General features: G+C 49.8%; 2 protein-coding genes across 9 annotated transcripts in view; both read left to right on the forward strand.

The window, feature by feature from the left end:
* DNMT3B (DNA methyltransferase 3 beta) overlaps nucleotides 1-15093 on the forward strand; it is a 37616-nt gene extending 22523 nt beyond the window's left edge. Inside the window, exons 9-23 of one of the 2 annotated variants that reach the window (XM_073792865.1) lie at nucleotides 597-741; nucleotides 1488-1547; nucleotides 2659-2784; nucleotides 2920-2964; nucleotides 4159-4238; nucleotides 4541-4653; nucleotides 5016-5199; nucleotides 5740-5824; nucleotides 6746-6891; nucleotides 7221-7311; nucleotides 7632-7780; nucleotides 8612-8697; nucleotides 11244-11313; nucleotides 12052-12170; nucleotides 13532-15093. In XM_073792865.1, coding sequence (XP_073648966.1) covers nucleotides 597-741; nucleotides 1488-1547; nucleotides 2659-2784; nucleotides 2920-2964; nucleotides 4159-4238; nucleotides 4541-4653; nucleotides 5016-5199; nucleotides 5740-5824; nucleotides 6746-6891; nucleotides 7221-7311; nucleotides 7632-7780; nucleotides 8612-8697; nucleotides 11244-11313; nucleotides 12052-12170; nucleotides 13532-13673 — 1641 coding nt within the window. In that variant the 3' untranslated portion in view covers nucleotides 13674-15093. The remainder of the gene's footprint in view (nucleotides 1-596; nucleotides 742-1487; nucleotides 1548-2658; nucleotides 2785-2919; nucleotides 2965-4158; nucleotides 4239-4540; nucleotides 4654-5015; nucleotides 5200-5739; nucleotides 5825-6745; nucleotides 6892-7220; nucleotides 7312-7631; nucleotides 7781-8611; nucleotides 8698-11243; nucleotides 11314-12051; nucleotides 12171-13531) is intronic. The other variant, XM_073792866.1, reaches the window with a different exon arrangement.
* Nucleotides 15094-20149: 5056 nt separating this feature from the next.
* Nucleotides 20150-22936, forward strand: part of MAPRE1 (microtubule associated protein RP/EB family member 1) — a 35426-nt gene continuing 32639 nt past the window's right edge. For all 7 annotated transcript variants that reach the window (XR_002179557.3, XR_004522268.2, XR_004522269.2 and 4 more), the window contains exon 1: nucleotides 20150-20263. The gene's annotated coding sequence lies outside the window, so the exon portion shown is untranslated. The remainder of the gene's footprint in view (nucleotides 20264-22936) is intronic.

The raw sequence follows: 22936 nt of genomic DNA on the forward strand, positions 1-22936 counted from the left end.
TTTCCAGAGCTTGTGGTTCAAGGCCAAGAATGGGCAGCTGCTGCGGGGCAGCTGCTTCCTCCCCTTGTCCGTGGGATCCGTCAGGCTCTGTCCTTCCTCTACCTTGACTTGCAACTGAAAAGATCAGTGTCCTCTGTCCAGCATTTATGAGATAAGCTCTGTGCTTAATTAGACATGTAAGTCCTGGTGCTTCTGAAATAGGACTTAACACCTCCGCACCTTCATTAGGGAAATTAAACAAGAAACCTGGAGCTTTCTCAGAGGCCATGAGACAGTGCTGGCTGATGCTTCTCCTATAGCTAAAAGTGACGCAGCTAATTCTGACCCTCTACCCTCGAGAGAGAGCTGACCACTCCAGTTCCCTACAGGGAAGAGATCATATTTGGTGCCTGTGTGGGGAGACTTAACGCTCCCCCCATGGCCTGTCCCTGCACAGGGCGTTCCTCGCTGTCACATACCACAGCTCAGGACAGCTGTCTGGCTATGAAAGGGCCCAGTGTAAAGGGGAATGCAGGCCCCAGCAAGGGGCATCCCTGGGTGGGGCCAGGCAAGCACCCGCCCCTCCTGTTCATCAGATTCTCTCTCTGTCTTGGCAGAAAGCCAGGATGCGGGCTGGCAAAACCTTCCCCAGCAGCCCTGGAGACTCGCTGGAGGATCAGCTGAAGCCCATGTTGGAGTGGGCCCACGGGGGCTTTAAACCCACCGGGGTCGAGGGCCTCAAACCCAACAACAGGCAACCAGGTGGGAATGGCTCCCTGTGGCAGCACCCCTACTTCTGCTGGTGGGAGCACCCTGGGGAGATGCAGTCACCGCCTGCTGCCTCCCATCCCACCCCGGCTTTACAGCAGCCGGTCGGCCCTGGCTGGCTCCTTAGTTTAGTGAGTTTTTTCCAACAGCCTAGCCTTTTCTAGTTTCACTGGACACTTTCCTGCCAAAAGGTCAAGTACACATAACCGGGATTGAATCTGTTCTTTGTTTTTTATTTACTTTTTAATTGTTTTACATCTTTATTGGAGTATAATTGCTTTACAATGTTGTGTTAGTTTCTGCTGTATAACAAAGTGAATCAGCTATAATGTATACGTATATCCCCATATCCCTTCCCTCTTGCACCTCCCTGAGTCTGTTCTTAAAGCTTGAGTAAACAGAGTCAAGATGGAATCTTCACTAGCATCCTTTTTAAAAGGAAAAAATAATTAGACTCTGCATATTGGAGAAAACTTGGAATGTGTTTTTATTTTTTTTATTTATTTATTTTTTTTTTTGGAATGTGTTTTTAAAAAAACCCTACAAACACCCAAAATCTATAAGTCACCTCCATTCAGAAACGGGCATCGTCTATCCTCACGTTGACCAGTATTGAATTTCCCCCATTATTAGGGATCTGTGGTTTCTTGTTGTCACTCTCCAGAAATCCAGGATTTGTCCTACAATCCTTATATTTAACGCAGTGTTTTCTGTTTTGTTTTGTCCCTCCCCGCCAAAAGTGGTTAATAAGTCGAAGGTTCGTCGTGCAGGCAGTAGGAACTTAGAAGCAAAGAAACACGGTATTCCCTCCCCATCTTTTGACTATGCACTCTTTTCTCTGCACTTCCTTTCAATTTCTTTGCATACACAGTGGTCACTGGAAAAGAATCAAATCTGTTAAAAGTCAACCTGAGCTCTTACCCCTGCCCCTTCACTCCAACCTTCACAGCTGCCCTTTAGGGCCATAGTTTTGGGTGTGCACGTCCTTCCAGCTCTTTCTGTACACTGGTTGGATTCCTGCTTTCCCTTTATTTCTCTATTTATCGTATAAGTACTGTCAAATGTCATTTTCTCACTAAAGGGTCCTTATGATTTTTAACGGCTGTGTAATTTTCTCTCCTAGGGTCAGAGTCAAACTTAACCATGTCCCTTATGGATTATACTGTACAGGTTGAATAAAAATACAATGGAATTTATAGACATATAAACAGTAGCCACCTAATATAATTAAATGTTTTCTAGTAGCCACATTAAGGAGCTTAAAAAAAGAGTAAAATTAATATTCATCATACACTTAATCTATTTCCAACATTGTAGCATTTCCAACAGTCAGTATAAAAAAAATTAAGATATTTTACATGACCTTTTAACCCTATTTTCAATATCTCATTTTTGATGTGTCTTAGAACATCTCAATTTGGATTCTAAATTCTCATTAGAAATACTTGATGTCTATTTTCACAAATGTCCAACTTGTTCCAAATGAATTAGTTAATTGGATCAATTGCAGTTTTTAAATTCACATAGAAGTTAAATGTAGAATGCAGTTCCTCAGTCATACAAGTGACATTGCCAGTTCTCAGTAGCTACATGTGGCTATCAGCTCATTGGGGATCATAGACAGTGTCAGGGTTTCATCTATAGACTGAGCTGTGTCTAATTGTCTTTGTGCTGGGTCTAGAGCATGTATTTTGCAACTACAGCTGTTGAAGACCCTGTACGAGGGTTAGCTACGTGAGGAGTTTTAAATTACATCCTCATGCAAATTTTCCATAGAGGGGCCTGAGACACCCAGGGTAGACTCATGTCATGGCCAGATGCAACCGGCACCCAGGCATAGCAACTAGGGTCCTGTCCTCCCAGCACCCTCCTCCCACCCAGCCATGGCTGCCTTCTCCCCACCTTTCACAGAGAACAAGACACGAAGACGCACAGCTGACGACTCCGCCACTTCTGACTACTGCCCCCCAGCCAAGCGCCTCAAAACAAATTGTTATAACAATGGCAAAGACCGAGGAGAGGAGGACCAGAGTCGAGGTGATTGTGGGGCAAGGAGGCTGGGGGGCGGTCCATCCTCAAGTGGAGTGGGCAGGTAGTGACCACCCCGCAAGGGCGTAGATGATCAGTAAGAGGCTCCCCGACCTCATCTCACCCCTTCTTTTTTCTAAACAGAGCAAATGGCTTCAGATGTTTCCAACAACAAGAGCAATCTCGAAGGTAAGGCCCTAACCCTGGTTGGCTTCCCTGCCTGGGTAGTGCTCCCAGCCTGTGCTCCAGGCCTGCTGGTCTGCCCGGCGGAGGTCCACCCGCAACTCTGCGTTGACCTCAGGTCGAGGCGTGGACATCTTACTCAGATGCTACTTAGAATGAGTTGCCGGATTTTCACTGAGGCTGATTCCTAAGATCAGTGAGCAGGAAGTGTGCCTGGGGACAGAATGGAAATGAGGATGCTTGGGCCGGGAGAGCCCAAAACCTGAAACCATGATCTATGGCCTCGTGAGCCCCCTGAACAAGCACTGCAACTGGCTTTGGGGTGAAAGGCAGGCACGCTTCACCACTGTCACTCTCCAGCCCACTCTGGTTCTTTGCCCTGGCTGGGAATTCCGCTGGGATCGAAACTGCCCAGTACTCATCTAATGGAACTCGGAATGTGTGAGGACAGCTGTCTATTGCTTCCTCAGCCCGATGTCCTTTAGTCAACAAATAGTAAGTGGTTAGTCAGTGCTGGGTAGGAAAACAACAGAGCTGTTGACCCAGGGAGCCCCGATTGGAGCAGGCCCTTTTGATTCTGGGAACCTGGACCCATGATCCTCCTATCCCCCAAGACTCCTTCATCTGTCTGCTTCCTGGCAGGGGGTGCTTGGTATTTATTTTGCAGGCCCGGTCCACCTGGTCAGGGATGTAGATCAGTAAGACCTGCTGATGTGAAGGGACAGGATAGCCTATAGTAAAAGGACCCGGGCTCTGAAATTCCAGCCATGGCTCTGTGTAGGATTGGTCACGGGCAAGTCCTATCATGATGAGACAACAGGCAAACTGGCATCACCACAAATTCTCCAAAAGTCCCAGTCTGTAAAGAGTCTTTAAAGATTTTTCATACCAGACCCTCCAAGCTTGGTTCCTCTGCCGGCACAGCTGCTCCTTGTTCTGTTCTGTGGACACCACCCTGCCCCCCCACTTCTGGGTCAGACCTTTGCCCGTCTTGTGGGACCTTCTGCTTGGGGCTGTCGATTTAGCCTCTCCATCTGTGGAACGGAGATGGCAACTTTGAAGCACAGTCAAAGGAACAAATGGTGGAGAATCTCTGGCATATTCCTAACGTGGAGTCAATGAGAACAAAGAGACACAAGGCTTCAGCAGCTGATCTTGGGGCTGTCATCGCCACAAGCTGCATCCCTGTCTTTCTTACAGATAGCTGTTTGTCCTGTGGTAGGAAAAACCCCGTGTCCTTCCACCCTCTCTTTGAGGGTGGACTCTGCCAGACATGCCGGGTAAGACCAATCCCCACCCTGGACTTTCCTGCCCCTTCCCTTCTTCTCAACTCCCCTGCACTTCCCTAGGATGAAGCACCTGCGTGTAGGCGGTCGGGAAGGCTCTAGTGGGGCCGACCGCCCCACCCTTCACTCCGAGGGGCGGTGCCCCGCAGACCCCAGCCAGCTGTCCCTGTAAAGAGCACCAGGCCGCCCATGACCTGTTCTGTGGCTGCGTTCTAGGGCCTCCGCCAGTGAGCAAGCGAGTGGGGCCTGGAGGTCCCTGGTCTCCGATTTCACAGGCATTTCTCTCTGGCTGCCAGGACCGGTTCCTTGAGCTGTTCTACATGTACGACGACGACGGCTACCAGTCCTACTGCACCGTGTGCTGTGAGGGCCGCGAGCTGCTCCTTTGCAGCAACACGAGCTGCTGCCGGTGAGCACGGGGACTGGAGCCTCGCTGACCTGGGGACGGGGCCCGGAGTCAGTATTATATCTGTGGGGGCCTGTCCTTGAAGTCTCTATGTCCCTGAAGTAGAACTGAGATGTAGGGATGGGTTTAAGAAAGGCAGGGAGCGGGCTAGAGAAGGATCCCCAGAGCTGCCTGTGGACTGAGGGTGCCCAGGTTTCCAGGGAGAGGTTGCTGTTCCTCACACACAGGGCCTTCCCGCCCATGGCGAAGGGCAACTGGGGGCCCGAGAGGGTTTCAGCCAGCACACGCCAGCTCCGTGGGGAGGGTGGGGTTCGCAGGAGAGCCGCCTGATGACGGGCACCCCTCCTCCCCGCTACCCGGCATAGGTGCTTCTGCGTGGAGTGCCTGGAGGTGCTGGTGGGCCCGGGCACGGCAGCGGACGCCAAGCTGCAGGAGCCCTGGAGCTGCTACATGTGCCTGCCCCAGCGCTGCCATGGCATCCTGCGGCGCCGCAAGGACTGGAGTGTGCGCCTGCAGGCCTTCTTCACCAGCGACCCGGGGCTCGACTACGTAAGCCTGGCACCCGCCCCAGTCCGTGGAGTTCACAGAAACAAAGCTCCGCTGTACAGAGGAGCGTCTGAGAGCCTCAGACTGGAGCCCCGGCTAATTGTCCCGTGTGCGCTTCTCAGGCAGCTCCAGTGTTCTTCCCTCCCCTCCTTCTTGGCTTGGCTTTTTCAAGGGCCTGCTGAAGAAATAGGAATGGAACTGACCCAACCTTAGTCTCAGTGGAACTGCAGAGGGGAGGGAAGCCTGTGACCTACTCCCAAGTCTTAGTGGGCATATATGGCTTTTCCTGGGCTGCAAGTTCATGGAGGAGCACGTGTCTTTTTGTGGGTGACTTTGCACCCGTGTCAGAGCCTCATCTGTTCCGTGTCTAAGGGTAGAAGGGCCATCTGTGCCAAAGCTCCCCAGGGCATCCCAGCGAAGAAAGGGCAGAGCTCAGGGCTTGTGTCCCTCAGAGGAAGGCCAGCCCTTCCTCCTCCCAGAGCTTGAGTCCCCCTCCCCATACCCACACATTGACCTCCATGACCTCTTTATTTAACCTGGCAGGAAGCCCCAAAGTTATACCCTGCGATTCCCGCAAACCGAAGGCGACCCATTCGAGTCTTGTCCCTGTTTGACGGAATTGCGACAGGTGAGTTAGGAGTTCACCTGGGGATGCTCACCTGATCCAGGTGTCCATTCTCAGTGTCAAGAAAGACCCCTGGGAAGTACCTGTTGGTCACCTGTTCTGAGAAATCCACTGGCTCCTTGTTTCTCTCCTCAAACCTCTCCACCATTTCGCCCACCTGGTTCGCTTTTGGTCCTTTTTAAGGGCATGGATATTTTAGCCTCTGCATTTTATTTTTTATTATGTACAGGAATTTTGGAAAATTATTTTCCGTTCCATAAGCATAGATATATTGGGGATTATTAATTGGGCAACTCTTCTCCTAACATCTCTAACCTCGTACCCTCCCGTTTCCTCTAGGTTTCCCGTGTATAGAATAACCATAGCCAACATGCATGTTTGCCCCGGGACACTTTGCCTGATTTAACTCATTTCATTGTCAGAACTGCCCTGTGATGCATTGTCAGGAACATTTCCCTTTTCCTAGAGCAGGAAGCAGTGAGAATGAGTTGCTCTGTACTTAGCATCACTTGTACTTCTATTTGTTCACCAGTGTCCGCCCGCCTGAAACACTGACAGCTTTTAAAGCTTTTTTTTTCTCAGCATGGTTTTGGAGAAGATACCCATTCACGTATCTGACTCTGCTGGGGTGGTAGATGGGGGGCCTTGGCTATGTGCCTGTCAGTTTTAATAAATGCTGCCAGTAGGCTATACCAGTTATATATACATATTTTCTTCATGAAACTCCACAGAGGGCCTGGGGGGCCCAGTGTGCAGTTACGTAGGGTTAGACCCTGCCATCTGCAGGGGTCCACTTGAGGACTGCCATGGCCTTGCTGTGTCTGGTCTGAGTTCTGGAGATGGCTTAGAGTCACTGAAAGGAGGGACCCTCGGCTGGACAACCCTGATGTCTTTTCTCTCCCCCTCGACCCCCCCCCCAAACAGGGTACTTGGTCCTCAAAGAATTGGGCATCAAAGTGGAGAAATATGTCGCCTCCGAAGTATGTGAAGAGTCCATCGCCGTTGGAACGGTTAAGCATGAGGGCAATATCAAATATGTGAACGACGTCAGGAATATCACAAAGAAAAATGTGAGGGCAGCCCCCTTCTTCCTCCACTCCCTGAGTCCCCCACGTCCTCACAGCCACGTTGCCACCTTCTCCATGCCCGGGGTTGTGGCAGAAGAGAAGGTGTGGTTCCATCAAGCTGCACTGTTAGACCCGCAACTTGGAAATCATTCAGAATGATTTAGATCTTAGCGTATCCTGAGCATTTGGTTTTCTTGGGTCAAAAGTAGAGTTGGGAGACTGAAATCACCAAGCAAGACCTAGAAGTGGGTTTTCTTCTAGCTGGTTACCTGGAACCCAGGCTGTTCATCTCTCCATCCTCACCCCTATCCCGGACTGTTTTTCTCTTGCAGATTGAAGAATGGGGCCCCTTTGACTTGGTGATTGGTGGAAGCCCATGCAATGATCTCTCAAATGTGAACCCTGCCAGGAAAGGCCTGTATGGTGAGCATCCCTTCTTTCCCGCGGTCCCAAGAGACCCTGTGTCCCCTGAGTGCTGGTCCAGGAGGAGTGGGCTGAGAAGGAGCTGTTAGCTTCTGGCCAAACTTACCTGTTGTCTCTGTTCATGCCTCATAGTGACTCCCCAGTCCCCAGAGATACAAATGAGTACCGCAGTGCTGATGCCTGTCATTGCAGAGGGTGGCAGGGAGAAGGGACAGTAAGGCATCAGCCTTGGCTAGTCATCGGGAACCCATTGGCCTCAGTATGGAGGGGTGAGCTGAATGGGTTGAACCTGGCTCTGCCGTTTTCTTTTGTGGGCTCAGAGGGCACAGGCCGGCTCTTCTTTGAGTTCTACCACCTGCTGAATTACACACGCCCCAAGGAGGGTGAAGACCGGCCTTTCTTCTGGATGTTTGAGAATGTGGTGGCCATGAAGGTTGGCGACAAGCGGGACATCTCTCGGTTCCTGGAGGTGAGGGGACCCGGGGTCTTGATTGTCAAGATAACATGAGCATGAAGGCCCTGCTGGCAATGGGGGTGTAGGGTATTTCCAGTGTTGGGAATGATTTCCGGGTTCCCCATGGAGGGCATGGCTAGGTCTGAGTAATGGAATGGAGTCGGTTGGTTCTCTTTGGTACTTGGAAAACATTTGATCTCTCACCTCACCCCAAACCCACTGAAGTCAGATGATGAAACCATCACCTACTTTTGGAGGCATCATGAAGGAGATTTTTTACTCTAGAGAGTTTTTTTTTCTTCTCACCCTTGTTCCCAGAAACTCTGCATTAGGGCCATGGGCAAGTTAATTATGTACCGTTTAATATGCATCAAGCATTGTGGTAAATACTTTATGTGCATACTTATTTCCCCCCAGCGTTAGAGCTAAAGTTCTGCTAGTGAGGTTATAGAACTGGCTGGTCAGTTCCCTCATGCCCCGTGAACCTGACCAATCAGTGGCAGAAGTCAGCTTTTGCCGACACTGCACTTCCATAACAAGGACCTCAACCTGCTGGATTTCAGTTTTGAGTTGCTTTCACCACTGTACACAGTACACTCTGTAATAACATGGCGTGCCCCAGTGGATACTTTCTCCTATAACCTGCCGGTCTGATCTGGTCTCTTTCCCCACCATTAATTTGGGGGCACTAGCTATGTCCTTCAGTCAGATTCTTGAGGGGAATTGGTCTGTCCCTTGCCTGACAGGAACCATGCCTCCTCCACAGCCAGGGGACTGCCATGTCACCTGTCTGCCGCCTGCATTCTGCCATGGGCTCCCAGCAGCTGCCCTTCTCTCTCCCTGCAGTGTAATCCAGTGATGATTGATGCCATCAAAGTGTCTGCTGCTCACAGAGCCCGATACTTCTGGGGCAACCTGCCCGGGATGAACAGGTAACAAGGGGCTCCGAGTGGGGCAGGTAACAGCCAAGTTAAATATAACTAACGGTACGAGCCATTAACCATCGACTCTTATGAGAGAGACACATTGGAACCTTGTAGAAAGAGCTGGCTCTGCTGAGAAAAGGCCTCACCCTCTGCTTCAGACCAACCCCTTCAACCATAGGGTTATGGTTGAAGGCTGTTAGGCTGTACACCAAGTGTACCTGAGAATCTCAGGTCAGGATTCCTCAGTACGTTTATTTCTGCTCTGCCTAGGGACCTGGTGCTTAAAAGTGCCATGTGTTGGAGCAGCTTCTTCCCAGCAAGGGATGCTGACGTTTCTACACCCCACCTCTCCTCCCAGTTACGGTCCATTGGGAAATGAACTTAATCTCCCCGCCCCTGAGAGGAAGTGATCCCTGGACCAGGCCTGTGGTGACCAATCAGGTGGCAGAGCTGAGATAACAATTGGTAGCCCAAAGCCTGTCTCCCTTGGATTTTCTTGACTGAGATCTTTCCCCAACTTTTCATTAGTCCTTTCATGCTGAGAGCCACAAGGCAAGTGGCTTGGCTGTGGGTTAACTGTCTCCTTTATGTGGCTTCACGGAGGCCAACCTTCTAATTAAGATACCAAATGTGATGGTAATATAACTTGCAAATGAGTTAGCTTCAAAAAAATTCTTCTTTAAAAGGGAGTGTTGGAAACATAACTTTCAGACATTTAGCAAAGTGTGGACAGAGGTCAGAAGGTACTGGAATAGCTTGGGATTTCTGTTGGGTGTCTTATATTTTCATTATCAGCCCATCAGATGGTGCAGTGTTCATGTGTGGAATGAACTCCGCTTATTCACTCCGTTCCTGAGCTGTCACCCTGCCAGACACTTCTGTCCCTGCTGCCAGTTCCGTGGTGACTAGATGTCAGTCTTGGCTCTCACAGAGCCAGTGAGGGAGGCGTAGAGAAGACAAATGATTTCAGGGTCAGGATTGGAGGGGGCACTGGAAGAGTTGATGGGGAGGCTTCTCATCCCAGCAGGACCCAAAGTGATGGAGTGGAGACATGCAGTTGAGAGCAGAAGGGAGAGGATCAGGGAGGCCAGTGACGGGCATTCGCAGAGCAGCTTGGAGAACGGTGTTCCAGGGGTGGGGAGTGGGTGTGGAGTGGGTGTGAGAGGAGGGCTGAGAACTCCGAAGTATGGGCCAAATTATGTGAGGCTTGTAGTCATGGCAACACATATTTACTTTGACCCAGGAGTGCACGTGAGATTTTAAGCGGATGAGATGAGTTGTGTCTCTGGTTCTCAGGGTTTCTGGTGGAAGACTAGACTATCACGTGGTGAATGCAGAAGTGGGGAGGCAGCTGAGGTGTTGTTCAGAGGAGGAGGGCTCTGACTTTGATTACTGTGTTGTGCTCAAGAGGTACCATCCACATGCACTGAACACAATGAGAGCAGTGGCTCCAGGAGGGTGTCCTGTGGGATTACAGGGAGGGATCAGATTCTAGATAATGGGATTTGCTGAGCACTATCTGAGCTGGGATGAGAAGTGAACTGCTACAGGTGGGCTGTGCAGGATCCATGACTCGGCCAGCGTCAACCCCGGGTCACAGACCCAAATCCAGCCTTTAGACCAAACTTCTTGGTTGTTAAGATTTCAGTCCTAGAATCAACAGAAGGTAGAGCAGGGCTGTGAGCCCTTAGCTCCCCTGGGTCCATGGAAGAGTTGGGAATGGAGCGAGGGTGAGGTCAGCGAGGCATTATTCTGTGTTCGATGGCCCCTCTTGCGGGCACCATATCCAATCTTACGTCTGATTTCTTTTTGGCCTTGGAGTTCCTCACACAGGGATGCTGTGGCGTTCATCAACTCTGTGCATTCAGACCTTTTGCTGGTTTTCTGGTCTGGACCTGCTTAACCACTTCATTTTCTGAAGTTCTATCCATTCTCCTTCTCAAGCATCTGTTTTCCTCTCTCTGCTTTTGCAGGTTTCAGTGGTGACAGTTACAAGGGGGAATTAATTGTAGTCCTTTTGTGAACCACCTTTTGTCTTCACTTGGACCCATTATTAAAGCCTCCTGAGGCTGCACTCCAGCAATAAGCAAGCAATCATGGGTTTGATGTGCTAGTTGGAGTGAGGAGACCCACAAAGACCTAATCCAAGCTCCTGAGGCCCAGAGAGGTGGCAGAACTTGTTCAAGGTCATTCACTCAGCCAGTGAGCCGTGGGGCTGAGACTGAGGCATCTCCTGCCTCCTCCAACAATGTGCTTCCCCATCCTGCTCCCCTCAGTGAAGGAGCTTTGACTACTGTTAACATTTGGGAAGGAGGAGCATTCACTCCTGGACATTGGGCTCCCCGCCCCCCGGCCGCCATCAAGGGGCTAGTCTGTCCCTGGCTCAGCACACAGGCTCGTGCTCATGCCAGGGCCATTTTTATCATGTATTTGTAGCAAAGTTCACTGCCAGAGCACATTTTGCAGCTTGGGCTCTCACTCCCACCTTGGGAGGCACCTAGCCAAGGCCCCTTTCCAGGGGGTAGGAAGTAATGGGTTTTGGATGTTCTCAGGCCTGTGATAGCATCAAAGAATGATAAACTCGAGCTGCAGGACTGCCTGGAGTTCAATAGGACAGCAAAGGTAAGATGTGCTCTGTGCCTGGCCCACTGGGAAATGCACTTGGTGATCTCTAATCGGGACTTGACCTTGGTGTCCAATTTGTTCCTGCCCCTCCCCCCACGTGACTCCCTGGTGCTGGGCTTCTTTCCCCACATAATTGTTCTATCCTGTCTTCAAGTACAGCGTAGGAGAGGTTCTTGATAAACAAATCACTATGAGAAAAGGCAAGTAGACTTTCCGATTGTGAAGGCACACTCCGCAGAGACTCGGCTCATCCTCCCAGTGAGAAATGAGTACACTTTTGCAGAAAAAAAAAAAAATCTATGGTTAAGTCATGGATAATTCTATTAAGATCTCCATAAACTTACTTTTCAATGTTTCCATTAAGCTAAGCTCCATTCATTCAAACCCTGGTTGACCATCCTCTACAGTCTGGGTGGACTTTTAATTTTGCTTAATCTTGCTTGATCAATAACTCTGTTTTCTTGGCCCCCATGTGATCTCATTTGTGGTCATTTGTTGTTTATCTCTTGTTCTCTCTGAGGCTGGTCCCTCCTGTTCATTAACTTCTTGGTGTTTGTGGGAAGCACAGAGTGTTCTTGTCCTTCCAACTTTCCTTTTCTCATTCCCTCTCAGAGCCCGGCCCTGACACTCTCTCTCTGCCACCCACCCTCCCTCCTCCTTCCCTTACCTGCTTCTGAGCCTTGACCCAGAACCCTTCATTCTGTGCTCACTCCATGATGTCGTTTTGTTCTCCAGTTAAAGAAAGTACAGACAATAACCACCAAGTCGAACTCGATCAGACAGGGGAAAAACCAACTTTTCCCTGTTGTCATGAATGGCAAAGAAGATGTTTTGTGGTGCACTGAGCTAGAAAGGTGAGCAAGGCTGTACGTGCAAAGGGGAATCAAGCAGATAGAGAGAAAGGGGAAGAAAACATGGTTAAGGCCAGCAGTGCGAATGGGCAAGTGCTTGCCTTAATTCCACATGGTCTCAGTGACCTTCTATGTTAGCAGGGCTGGGAGTAACCTTTTCAGTTAGTGCTTATTTCCTAGCAGAAATGGCAAAAGGGTTGTGGTGGTGAGGAATCCAGAACATGAGGTCGTGAGATGGCACATCTGTCTATGTTGGCTGTGTTGCCCTGGCATTTGCCCGCCCCACCATGCTGGGACACTAGGATGCATGAGGCTCCAGCTACAGGACACCCCGCCGACATGCCGTTGCTCTTTCTCAGGATTCCTCCTGCCAAGTCGCTTGTTCTAAGCTGATTCCTCCTTAGCCACAGTCTGTCTTCTCCCTTATCCATTTATTTGACTAAGTTGGTAGTGTGTCTATTTTGATTCAGGGAACCAGCTCTGAGATTTCATTTCTCCTGTTCTGTATTTAATTTTTTTTCTCTCACTCCTTTTGTTTTATTTTGTTATTGTGATTAGAATGCAGTAAGGGCTACGAGTATTCCTCTTTACATTTTTGGCTGTGTTTTGTGGTTATTTGATAAGAGTATTTACATTCCAGATATGTTAGTTCTACAACTGGATTTATTTCTTGGTTTAATTTGTGGTATTAGATTGGAAACCTGGGAAAGAATGAGGTCCCGTGTATCTGTAGCCTCTTCCCAGGCCTGTGGTAGAGTTCCATGCAGGAGGCTGTTGGTATATTGGGTTGCCATCTACCGTTAAGTCCAGCTTGGCCCTTGATCCAGCAGTTTGCTTTGAAGAAGGAAACGAAGTGCAGGATGCCTCAGTTTACTCACAGTAAATTATCTGAGCATCTGATGATTGGAAACAGGTCCATGATGTGAGTGTCCTTATTCCTTACTAAGGCAATTTGCCTAACTTCTGTCCTTGTGTGGTTTGAAAAGAGGTCTGTTTCTGTCTGCTGGCTGGCTGGCCATCTTGGCATTCATTCATTTGAGAAAGGTCCACTGAGCACCATCTATGTGCCAGGAGCATCGTGCCAGTCAGTGTAGGGGCGTGCACAAGACAGGTGCCCTCAGAGAGGGACCATGCCCTCATGACAGTCATTTGTGCTGAAGAACTGGTGGGCCTGACCTCTGGGGCTCAAGAGAGGGCTCATGTGAAGGCCTGGTGGGCCTGGTGGAAGGGACGGGTCAAAGGGCAGGAAGAGCAGCACCACGTTGGCTGCCGAGGCGAGGATCTCCCAGAGGCGTTAAGCACGCTGGAGGGGGCACATCTGACTCCCTGTGTTTTCACTGTGGTGCCCCCCTCCCCACCCCCAGGATCTTCGGCTTTCCCGTACACTACACAGATGTGTCCAACATGGGCCGTGTTGCCCGCCAGAAGCTGCTCGGGAGGTCCTGGAGTGTACCTGTCATCCGACACCTCTTCGCCCCCTTGAAGGACTACTTTGCCTGTGAATAGTACCCCAGGCACCAGGGCGTGTGGGCAGAGCCACGACCCAGGAGGTGCATCCAGGCTCTGCCCTTCCCAGCTCAGCTGTGTGGGGTCGGGCCGAGTACCTCGTCGGGAGCAGAGCTGCCTTGTCCCCTCCTGGCAGGGGGACCCCGAGGTGCCATCTCCTTGTGCACAATTCAGACCTGGCCGCTCGGAGCGGCCAGACACGGTGCTCATTTTGTCTTCTAACATTTTAAAACTTGAAATAGGTAGTAAGATGGCTTTTTTTTCCCTCCTGGGTTTACCGCTCAGAGAAACGATGGCTAAGATACCAAAACCACAGTGCCGACAGCTCTCCGATACTCAGGTTAATGCTGAAAAATCACCCAAGACAGTTACTGCAAGACTTTAATTTTTTAAATGTCTGCAGCTCCTTGTTTCCAGGAGTGTGTGGCAGTAGACATGTAGCTAAGGGACCTTTTAAGGGCCTAGGATGGTTTCTTCTAGGGCTAGCAGAAGAGGACATGATGTCCATGTCTGTCTTGAATTTTCCCCGGCACGTTCCCCTGGCCTCAGTATAAAGGGCTGGGATCCGGGGCCCATTTAGAGTATTTTCCACAAGGATGGTGATTTCAGCCGGGATGACATCATCATCACTTTCAGGGCTATTTTTTTCCCCCATAAACCCAAGGGCAGGGCTACCCTTAGCTAAATCCCTCCCAGTGACTGCAATACAACCCTCTGGAAGCTCAGGAAGGGGTGGGCTGGGTTATAAGCTGCCATGTATTGTGTAGACAGGTATGGCTTCTCACTGTCTTCCCCCCTTCCCCGTGTGAGGGGGGAGAAGGAGAAGGCTTAGGTAAGACGCCCCCCACCCGTCCCCCCACCCTCCAGACTACTACGCAGGCACAGGTCCCCAGATTAGAAGTATGACACCCCAATTCCTTAGGCTTCTCTAAACTCAGCAGTGACAGCCAGGGGCAGAAGCACATTCCTCGCACTTTCCCCTCATCTAAGAGACTGCAGGGGGAAAACTGCAATAAAAGCTCGACCCTCCCTCCAGAGATTTTAAAGTCCTTTTTTATTCCATGATAAGTCGATAAATCGTTTTTAGGGGGAGTGGGAGGTTGGACAAGCTGCATTTCAGAAATGCTGTCGTAATGGTTTTTAACACCTTTTACTCTTCTTACTGGTGCTATTTTGTAGACTAAGGAACAATGTTGACAGGTTTTGTGGGAGGTTTTTTATACACTTTTTTTTTAAATCTCAGACATCTATTTTTGTTTTAACATTTTCATAATTTTTTTTTTTTTGTAACTGGAGCCATGTAACAAAGTATGGGGAAAAATTGTGCCTTGTTTCAACAGTTTTGCGAATTTTTAGGCTGAAAGATGACAGATGCCTAGAGTTTACCTTATGTTGAATTAAAATCAGTATTTCTCTAACAGTCTGGTGTCCCTTTTGTTCTTTTGCAGGTCAGATGGGTGGGGTATGTGAGGGCCTGGTTAAAGTGGAAAGGTGGGTGGTCGCAGTAGGGTCATTCATCAACAAGCCCAGTACATAAGTACCACGGTGACCCCCAAATCTAGTGCCATGGTCCCCAAACTCCAATGTATCAGCGTTCCCTGGAAGGCTTGTTCAGTGGAGATTTCTGGGCCCCATCCCCAGAGTCTGATTCATTAAGTCTGGAGTGGAGCCTGAGAATTCCATGCTTCTGGTCCAAGAACCAATCTCGGCTAGTGAATGGGTTTCTAAATCTTGGTTCCCCAAACAAATAACTGGAGTGCTTGAGTTCATTTAAAGCCTTGATGTCTGGAACAGCCATCTCCAGATTATTACAGCTCTTGGGTAGCTGGTCCAGATGACTCAAGAATCCCAGGGCTGATCCTCCAGTTCCTTGTCCCTCTGTAGGCTTTCCCTGCACCCTGTTCCACTGCTCCCAAGTTGCCATATCACAGTTCAGCCACAGTCAGTGAGGGGACTTGTTGGGAGTGGCCCATGGTCCGAGATTTTAGCATAGCTGCCAGTGGCCCCAGCTCTTTGGGTGGAATGTGTATCTTGCTTAAGCTTAACATTGCAACTCCCTTCAGTAGTTCCATCTTAAAGTTTACCTGGGGCCACCCAGCCAGGTGTCCCAAGCCCAGAGCCCATCATGCCATAATCCTCATATTTCACTATCTCTAAGCATGGGTCAGGGCAAAGGAGCTGATTTCAATAGCTCTCCAGAGGTTAATATCGGTCAGCTGGTGTGTGCAGAGGGAGAATGGTGTGTAAATGGGATGCACATAGTGTATCAATTGAGCCTCAGTTGGACTTGGCACCTCTGAACCTGTTTCTTCACATAAGATAGGTTATAATCATGGCCACCTCCATGATTGGAGTTATGGGCCTTAATAAGGCCAAGTTCAGAAAGGGTCTGGTCCAGGGTTGGAGAATGAGAAACCAGCTATTTTTTTAGGCACTTGCTGGGCTAGGACAGCTCAGGTGCAAGTTGCCATGGTGAGACGATTGTCAATTAGCAAGCCGAGCCAGGCTGGCGCTCTGCTCAGGTGTTCAGGCCCCAGGGGCCTTGGCTGCCCTATTAAGCCATCTTGTATACAGTACTGCACCAAATGCCAGGCCAGGATGAAGCAAAATAAACGGCCTCGGCCTCAAAACCCCAAGAGAGGAGATGAACTAGCTCTTCAGGTGAGGGGCCCTTGGGTGTCCTGGCCTCCCTGTGGGCAGGCTAGCGGGGAGACCTTGTTGGGGCTGCCGGGGCAGTTCTCTGTGTTTTCTCAAGATGGGGGCCAGGTTTGGATAGCAGTGATCCCAGGTCTGGGGCCAAATGGAGAATGTAATGAAAATTCTGATCTTGGGGAAGTAGTTGGTTTGCACCACAAGTAGGCCTTTTCTGAAAAAGTCTTCCAGTTGCCTGCGGCTGTATCTGGGGTCTGGCATGTTGTATCACTTGGGCAGGTGACCCTTGGAATTTTTCACCTCTATAAAAGTGGGAATCATAAATCCTACCTACTTCCTAGGCCTGCTGTGAATGTTCAAGGCTGTGATCCGGGTAAATTGCTTTGCCTGGTGTCTGGCACGTAGTAAGCCCTCACATGTGATAACGAAACCCATTAATCAATGCAGTGTTAATGACGGTGCTGGTAGTGATGGTAACATCCAATATTAATGTATTAAAGTCTTAAAAAGGAAGGACAGGTAGTATTCACCTAGGTGTTTCAAAGGAGCTGGGCTCAGATGCTAACTATAGCAACAGCAGCATCTGGCATTGAAACTGTGTCCGTCACCCCCCTCCCCTCCATCATATTGGGGTCCCCGTGCTCCTTGTTAGGGAGAGTTGATGGGGGTGGCTTTGGCATCCGGCACTCAAGAGACCTGTGGAAGGGATCTTGCCTGGGGGTGCAGGGACTGACCTCTGGACAGTTTCTCCATGGCTGTTTGGTGGGGGATGAGCACTAGATAGAGAGGGTGCCCCACTCTACCTCAGTCCCTCTGGTTTTCCAGCCAACTGCTTCTTGAGGGATTCTCTGTTCCAGGCCTGTGTTTCATCCTTGATTCCTCTCTGCAGCCAGACTGGATGCCTCTCCTGGCTTCACCCCCTCCTTATTTGTGACGTTGGATGGGCTCCATAGCCACTCTGTGCCTCAGTTTATCCAGTGTAAAATGGAGATAATAACCTCATAAGGTTGACGTGTGGATCAAATGATTCAGTGTCTGTGAAGCACATGCAGAGTGCTTGTGGGTAGTGAGTGCGGAGTAAATGGCGGCTGCTTTATTGTTTGCTGTTAGAGAATCCTCCCAGCAACCCTGAAGTGAGGCAGTGATTATTGTGATCATAGGTAAGAGAACTGAGGCTCAGAAGTCTAACATACCCAAGGCCACACAGCCAGTGGCAAAGGAGGTGTAAGTTAGAATCTGTTCTGTGAATCCATTGGTCTCACCTGCATCTCTCTCTCTCTCTCTCTCTCTCTCTCTCTCTCTCTGTGTGTGTGTGTGTGTGTGTGTGTGTGTGTGTGTGTGTGTGTGTATGTTTGGATCCTGAAATTACCTGCTGGCCTTTGCAGCCTATGGTACAATTTACCTTTCTTGCTTCTTTCCCTTCTTACTTTTTTCCAGCTTACCTTCCCTCCCTCCATTCTGCCTTCTTTCCTTTCTTCCTTCTTTCTGTTTAACTTTATTACTGGAGTTGGGACTACTTACTCTGAGTCTTTGCATGTGCTGTTCTCTGCCTGGAACAGCCTTCTCCACTTTGCCAGACAGGTCCTCCAGTTCTCACCTCTTCCAGGAAGCCTCCTTTGCCTCCACTCTAGGCAGCATTAAGAGACATCCCCTAATCTCAGCCCTCCTTCCCTGTGGACAGATAGAAGAATCCATCTCAGCACAAAGCACTCTGTATTATCATTTCTTACTTTTGCAGTCCTCTCCTCCATGAGCTTGTGAGGTCCTCAAGGCAAATGAGACCTGACACCATTTTTTAGTTCAATAATCTTGTCATACATTTGGAAAACTCGGGTCTTGAAGTTATAGTGTTTTGGTTTTGTTTTCGGAGAGGAGACTCACGATATCTATCTGGGAAAATGAGATTACCTCATACTTTAAAACGGTAGCTTAAAGATGCATAGTAAAGTCTCCCAAATTTCACCTGCTGGATGGAAGTTCTTTTTTCTGTTTACCCTCTGGCCTTTCTCAGTCAAAGCTTAATCTGACCCAGACAACCTTGGCTAACCGCCTCAGGGAGGAGGGTGGAGCCTGAGGAGATCACGTGACCCTCGCTCTTTGGGGAGCTGTCTCCTGGGAGGGTAGATGAGTTTTATTTCAGAGGCCCTCGCTCAGAAACCTGTGATGTCCTGTGTCTCCAGAACCAGGTTCAAACTCTAGACTGGCACTTGAGGCTCTTCTTGACTTGGCTTTCATTCCCCACACCCATTCCTCCCCCACCCAAAATGGCTTTTAGGTACTGCTGAGAACAATCAGTTGACAGTAATTGAACGTTGACATTAATCGAAAGGGACTTCGAAATCACTAACATTTATTGAACACACACTATGTGCTAGGAGTGGTCTAAGAACATTACACACATCATTTGATTCTAACTCCTAGCAGAGTCAGGATTTGAATCCAGGCCTGCTGGCTTTGCTACTTATGAAATTCACTGAAACTGTTGGAAACTTAATGTCCTTGTGTATAAGATGATAACACATTATATTGCCCAAATCACTTATGAATATCTTTACTCAATTATCCAGACTTCGTATCAATTCACTATAGTGCTAATATTACTACTACTGCTGTAATCATATGGTTACAGGGCTCTTTGCTGCATCCTCTTGTTTGTCTATTCCTACCCTTACTCTTGTGCTGGGTTAACGTCTCATATTTTAGGACAACTATCAACTCTGAGAAGCCTTCCCATACTCCTCAGGTGAGGTCAGGTCTCATGCTGCACTCTTGGAGCGCTGTGTACCAGAGAGACTACCCAGCTGTATACTGGTGGTTAAAATATTGAAGTGCCTCCTGGCCAGTTGATAAATAGCTCCTACCCCAAGCTCCCCAACCTATTCTTCCCTGAACATCTCTCCAGGCCTCAGGGGAGGGGAGACCCAGCCCAGAAGAGGCCTCCGGGACCCCACCTCTTGCAATGCAGGTGCCATCACTCCTGCCACAGCCTCCTCCTGCCTAACACTGTCTGGTTTGTAATTAAACAGTGATGTGTAATTAGTTATGTGCTTTGCCTTCCCTGCTGGACTGGAAACTTTAAGAGCTCAGAGGCTATGTCTGGTTCTTGGTCATCACCAAAATCCTAGGGCCTGATTGATCAGGGAAAATAAATATTTGTTGAACACAAGAATAAATGATATTTGGACAAGGAAACCAGCTAGAAGCCTGGATCAGTCTTTGTGATGCTGGGCAGTTGACCTCTCTGACACTCAGTTTCCTCTTCTGTAAAGTGGGTGTAATTCATTCTTTGAGCAAGTCTCTACTAAGAACCTCTGTATCAGGCTCTGGGACACGGTGGGAACAGGACTGAGAAAAGCCTTGCTTCCGTGGAACTAACGGAAAGGCAGACAATAAAGGCATAAACAAGATGATTATACTAAGAAAAAAACGGATGATGAGGTTGTAGGGTCATTCTAGATAGAATAGTCACAGAATGTGTCTCTGAGGTGACTTTTAAGTCCTTCCTCAAAGCCCGTATTGATTTATTTTTTATCCAATAACTCATTTTTGTAGAAATTCATTGTAAAACCAATTTTTTTGGCTACTGGGGGTGTAGAATTTGTAACTGGATCCCGCCTTCTAGGCGGAGTCACACCGGCACGAGGAGGGATCTCATTGGTTGCGGCAGACCACGCGGCTGCATTGCCCCGGCAGCCGGCGCCCCGCCCCTTGGGCACTCCAGCCGTCGATCAAGTGTCGGGCTCCGCCCCCAGTGCGCGGCTTAGTCCCTCTCTATAAAAGGAGCCGGCGGGGGATGACGAGCCTTTACGTCGGCGCGTAACGGGGGGGTGCGTGTGAGGTCATCGCGCGGGCGGGCGGGCGGGGTCAGGCGGTTTGAACGAGACGAAGACGGAACCGGAGCCGGGTACGGGCAGCGGACGCGGTCCAGCCGAGAGCCGGTGAGCCGGCTAGCGGGCACGGGGCGGCGGCCGGGGGCGGGCGGGCGGGCCTCGGGGCGGGTAGAGCCGGCGGGTTCTGCGAGCGGTGCTCGGGCCGCTGCCCTCAGCGGTGCCGTTCGGGCCGGGTGGGGGAAGGGCGGGGCCGTGACCCGGCGCGCGCGGGCCAAGCTGGGGGAAGCGCGCGGGCCAGGCTGGGGGGCGCGCGCTCTCCGTTCTGCTGGGGGGCGGGGCCTCGGGCCGGAAGTGGGGGCTGCTGCTCGGCGGCGTGGGGGCTTATGGGCTGCGGCCGAGGCGTGGATCCCGGACGGCGGAGGTAGGAGGTTCCGGGGTGGCTGTGCCGGGTAGGGGGCGTGTGTAGTTGAAGTGGGTCCTGCTGGGAGCTCTGAGGACCCCCACTGTAGGAGACGGTGCTGCCTGATTAAGAGTTCGGGTTTTGGATTCATACCTGTATTGAATTCCCTGCTGTGCGATCTTGGGCAGGTGTTTTAATCTCTCTGGGCCTCAGTTTTCTCATCCGTAAAACGGGGGACACAAAGATACTACATGCGGAAAGCTCTCGTCGTGGTACATAGCAAAAAAGCAAAAAGCAGGCCAGCTCACTGGACTTCCTCCTTTCTTCATCGGTATTTGTTGAGCGTCCACTAGGTGCTAGGCACTGTGCTAAGCGCTGGCTATACACCCAGGAGCAGGAGGGCAAAGACTTGCTTTCTAGGAGTCTACATTATGGTGGGAAGACAGGAAATGAGAAAATTAATACTTGGAAAAGATAATTTTATATGCTCACTGGGAAGATAATATAACAGGGTGACATGAACAGTGCTTTTTCAGTCCCTGCTTCACAGCTGACCTGGGGTGCTGCAGGGCAGAGCTTGGCTTCTCCTCCATTTTGGGAATGAGACTCCTGAGGCCCGTTGAAGGAAGGTACACCGGCCCTGCCATCCACCTCTGTAATGGGGTATCTCTAAGAGTAGTAATAATAGCTGTTTGCTAATTGGGCACTTGCTGTGTGCCAGGTGTTGTGTGGCATTATGTCATTTAATATTACACTGTCTCTAAGAGTTATTATCTTCAGCTTACAAATTAGGGGACTGAGGCTCTGAGAGATGATTTGCTTTATGGTGTCCAGCAAGTGGCTGAATCCACATCTGTGACTTTCTTTTTTTTTTTTTTTGCGGTACGCGGTCCTCTCACTGTTGTGGCCTCTCCCGTTGCGGAGCACAGGCTCCGGATGCGCAGGCTCAGCGGCCATGGCTCACGGGCCCAGCCGCTCCGCGGCATGTGGGATCTTCCCGGACCGGGGCGCGAACCCGTGTCCCCTGCATCGGCAGGCGGACTCTCAACCACTGCGCCACCAGGGAAGCCCGTCTGTGATTCTTGAGTCCACGCCCTTAACCTCTGTATTATGCTGCCTCCCTGAGGATCAGATCTAGAGGGCATGTTTTATCCAATGTGCCCTTTGCGGTGGTGTGTCAAAGTGTGTAGCGGTTTCTGGCACATAAGGAAGCTTAGGACATGCTGTGCTTTCACTCAGATTCTCATTTAATCCTCACCACCACCTTGTGAAGATATTGTTCATCTTTTACAGGTGAGCTCTTTGTGATCCGGAAAGGTGAAGTATTTACTTAGGGTCACATTGCTTTTTTTCTGGTGGCACCTTCCTCCCCCTCTTTCCATAGGGCTCAGTATGGTGCCTTGAAAGTAATAGGTGCTCATCAGCCATCAATGAATCAAAGTGGGTTTGGGGGCCTGCTAGGAGACCTGCTGAAGGAGAAGAGATACCTGGAGAGGCAAGGGGGAGCTTTTTTCAAGGCACTTGAAACATGGATCAAGGAGCCTTTTAAGGGGGTGAGGTTTGCGTGATGGTCATGGGGTCTTCCATTGAGGCCAAGCAGTGGGATCCTTGTAGAGGAAGAGTGAGCTGTCACGAGCTGTAGCTGAGGCTCTGAGAATTGGGCTCTGTTTTGATTGCCTGGAAGAGCCAATTAAGTAGTTGAGTTAGTGGATGTTTACTGCACATCTACAGGGTGCCTAACCCCAGTGGGGTTAGTGGCTGCAGAGTTTGCAGAGCACATGGGGCCAGGTATTAATGTACTGCTAATGAAAGAGTTTTGAATTATATGATGATGAAAGGCCATTAATGTTTTCTGAGCTGGGGTGTGGTCAGGAGACACACGTGGCTTAACCAGCTGCTTACACTTTATGGCAGCGTGACACACACATTACCCGATGTATGTATATATGAATGTCACCAAAATAGATTACAAGTGCTCAGCCTGGGATGTGTCTCACCTTGGTACCTGATAATAGCATTTTGCGCACAGTATGCATTTCATTTATTCATTCATTTGGGGATTTTAAACAGAGGAGACCCTTGGTCTGATTTTTGATCCAGAAGATTCTCCCTCACTGCTGTGTAAAAACAGTTTGAGTTAGAGACTAATTTGATGGCTGTTGTGGTGGATGGAGATGAGAGATGGTGGTGGCAAGTCTCAGGCACTGTTTTTGGCGCTGGAGATAGGAGGATGAGTGAGACAAGGTCCCTCCCCGCCCTGGCGCTTGTTTGTTTAATACGAAATAATTTTTTGTGCATTATCTCATTTAAACCTCACCTCACCCTTTTCAGATAGGTAGCATTAACTCACAAGATAACTGAGGTGTATTGAAGTTAAGTAA

This window comes from Tursiops truncatus, chromosome 15, assembly GCF_011762595.2.
Source record: "Tursiops truncatus isolate mTurTru1 chromosome 15, mTurTru1.mat.Y, whole genome shotgun sequence".
In the NCBI taxonomy this organism is placed as follows: Eukaryota; Metazoa; Chordata; class Mammalia; order Artiodactyla; family Delphinidae; genus Tursiops; species Tursiops truncatus.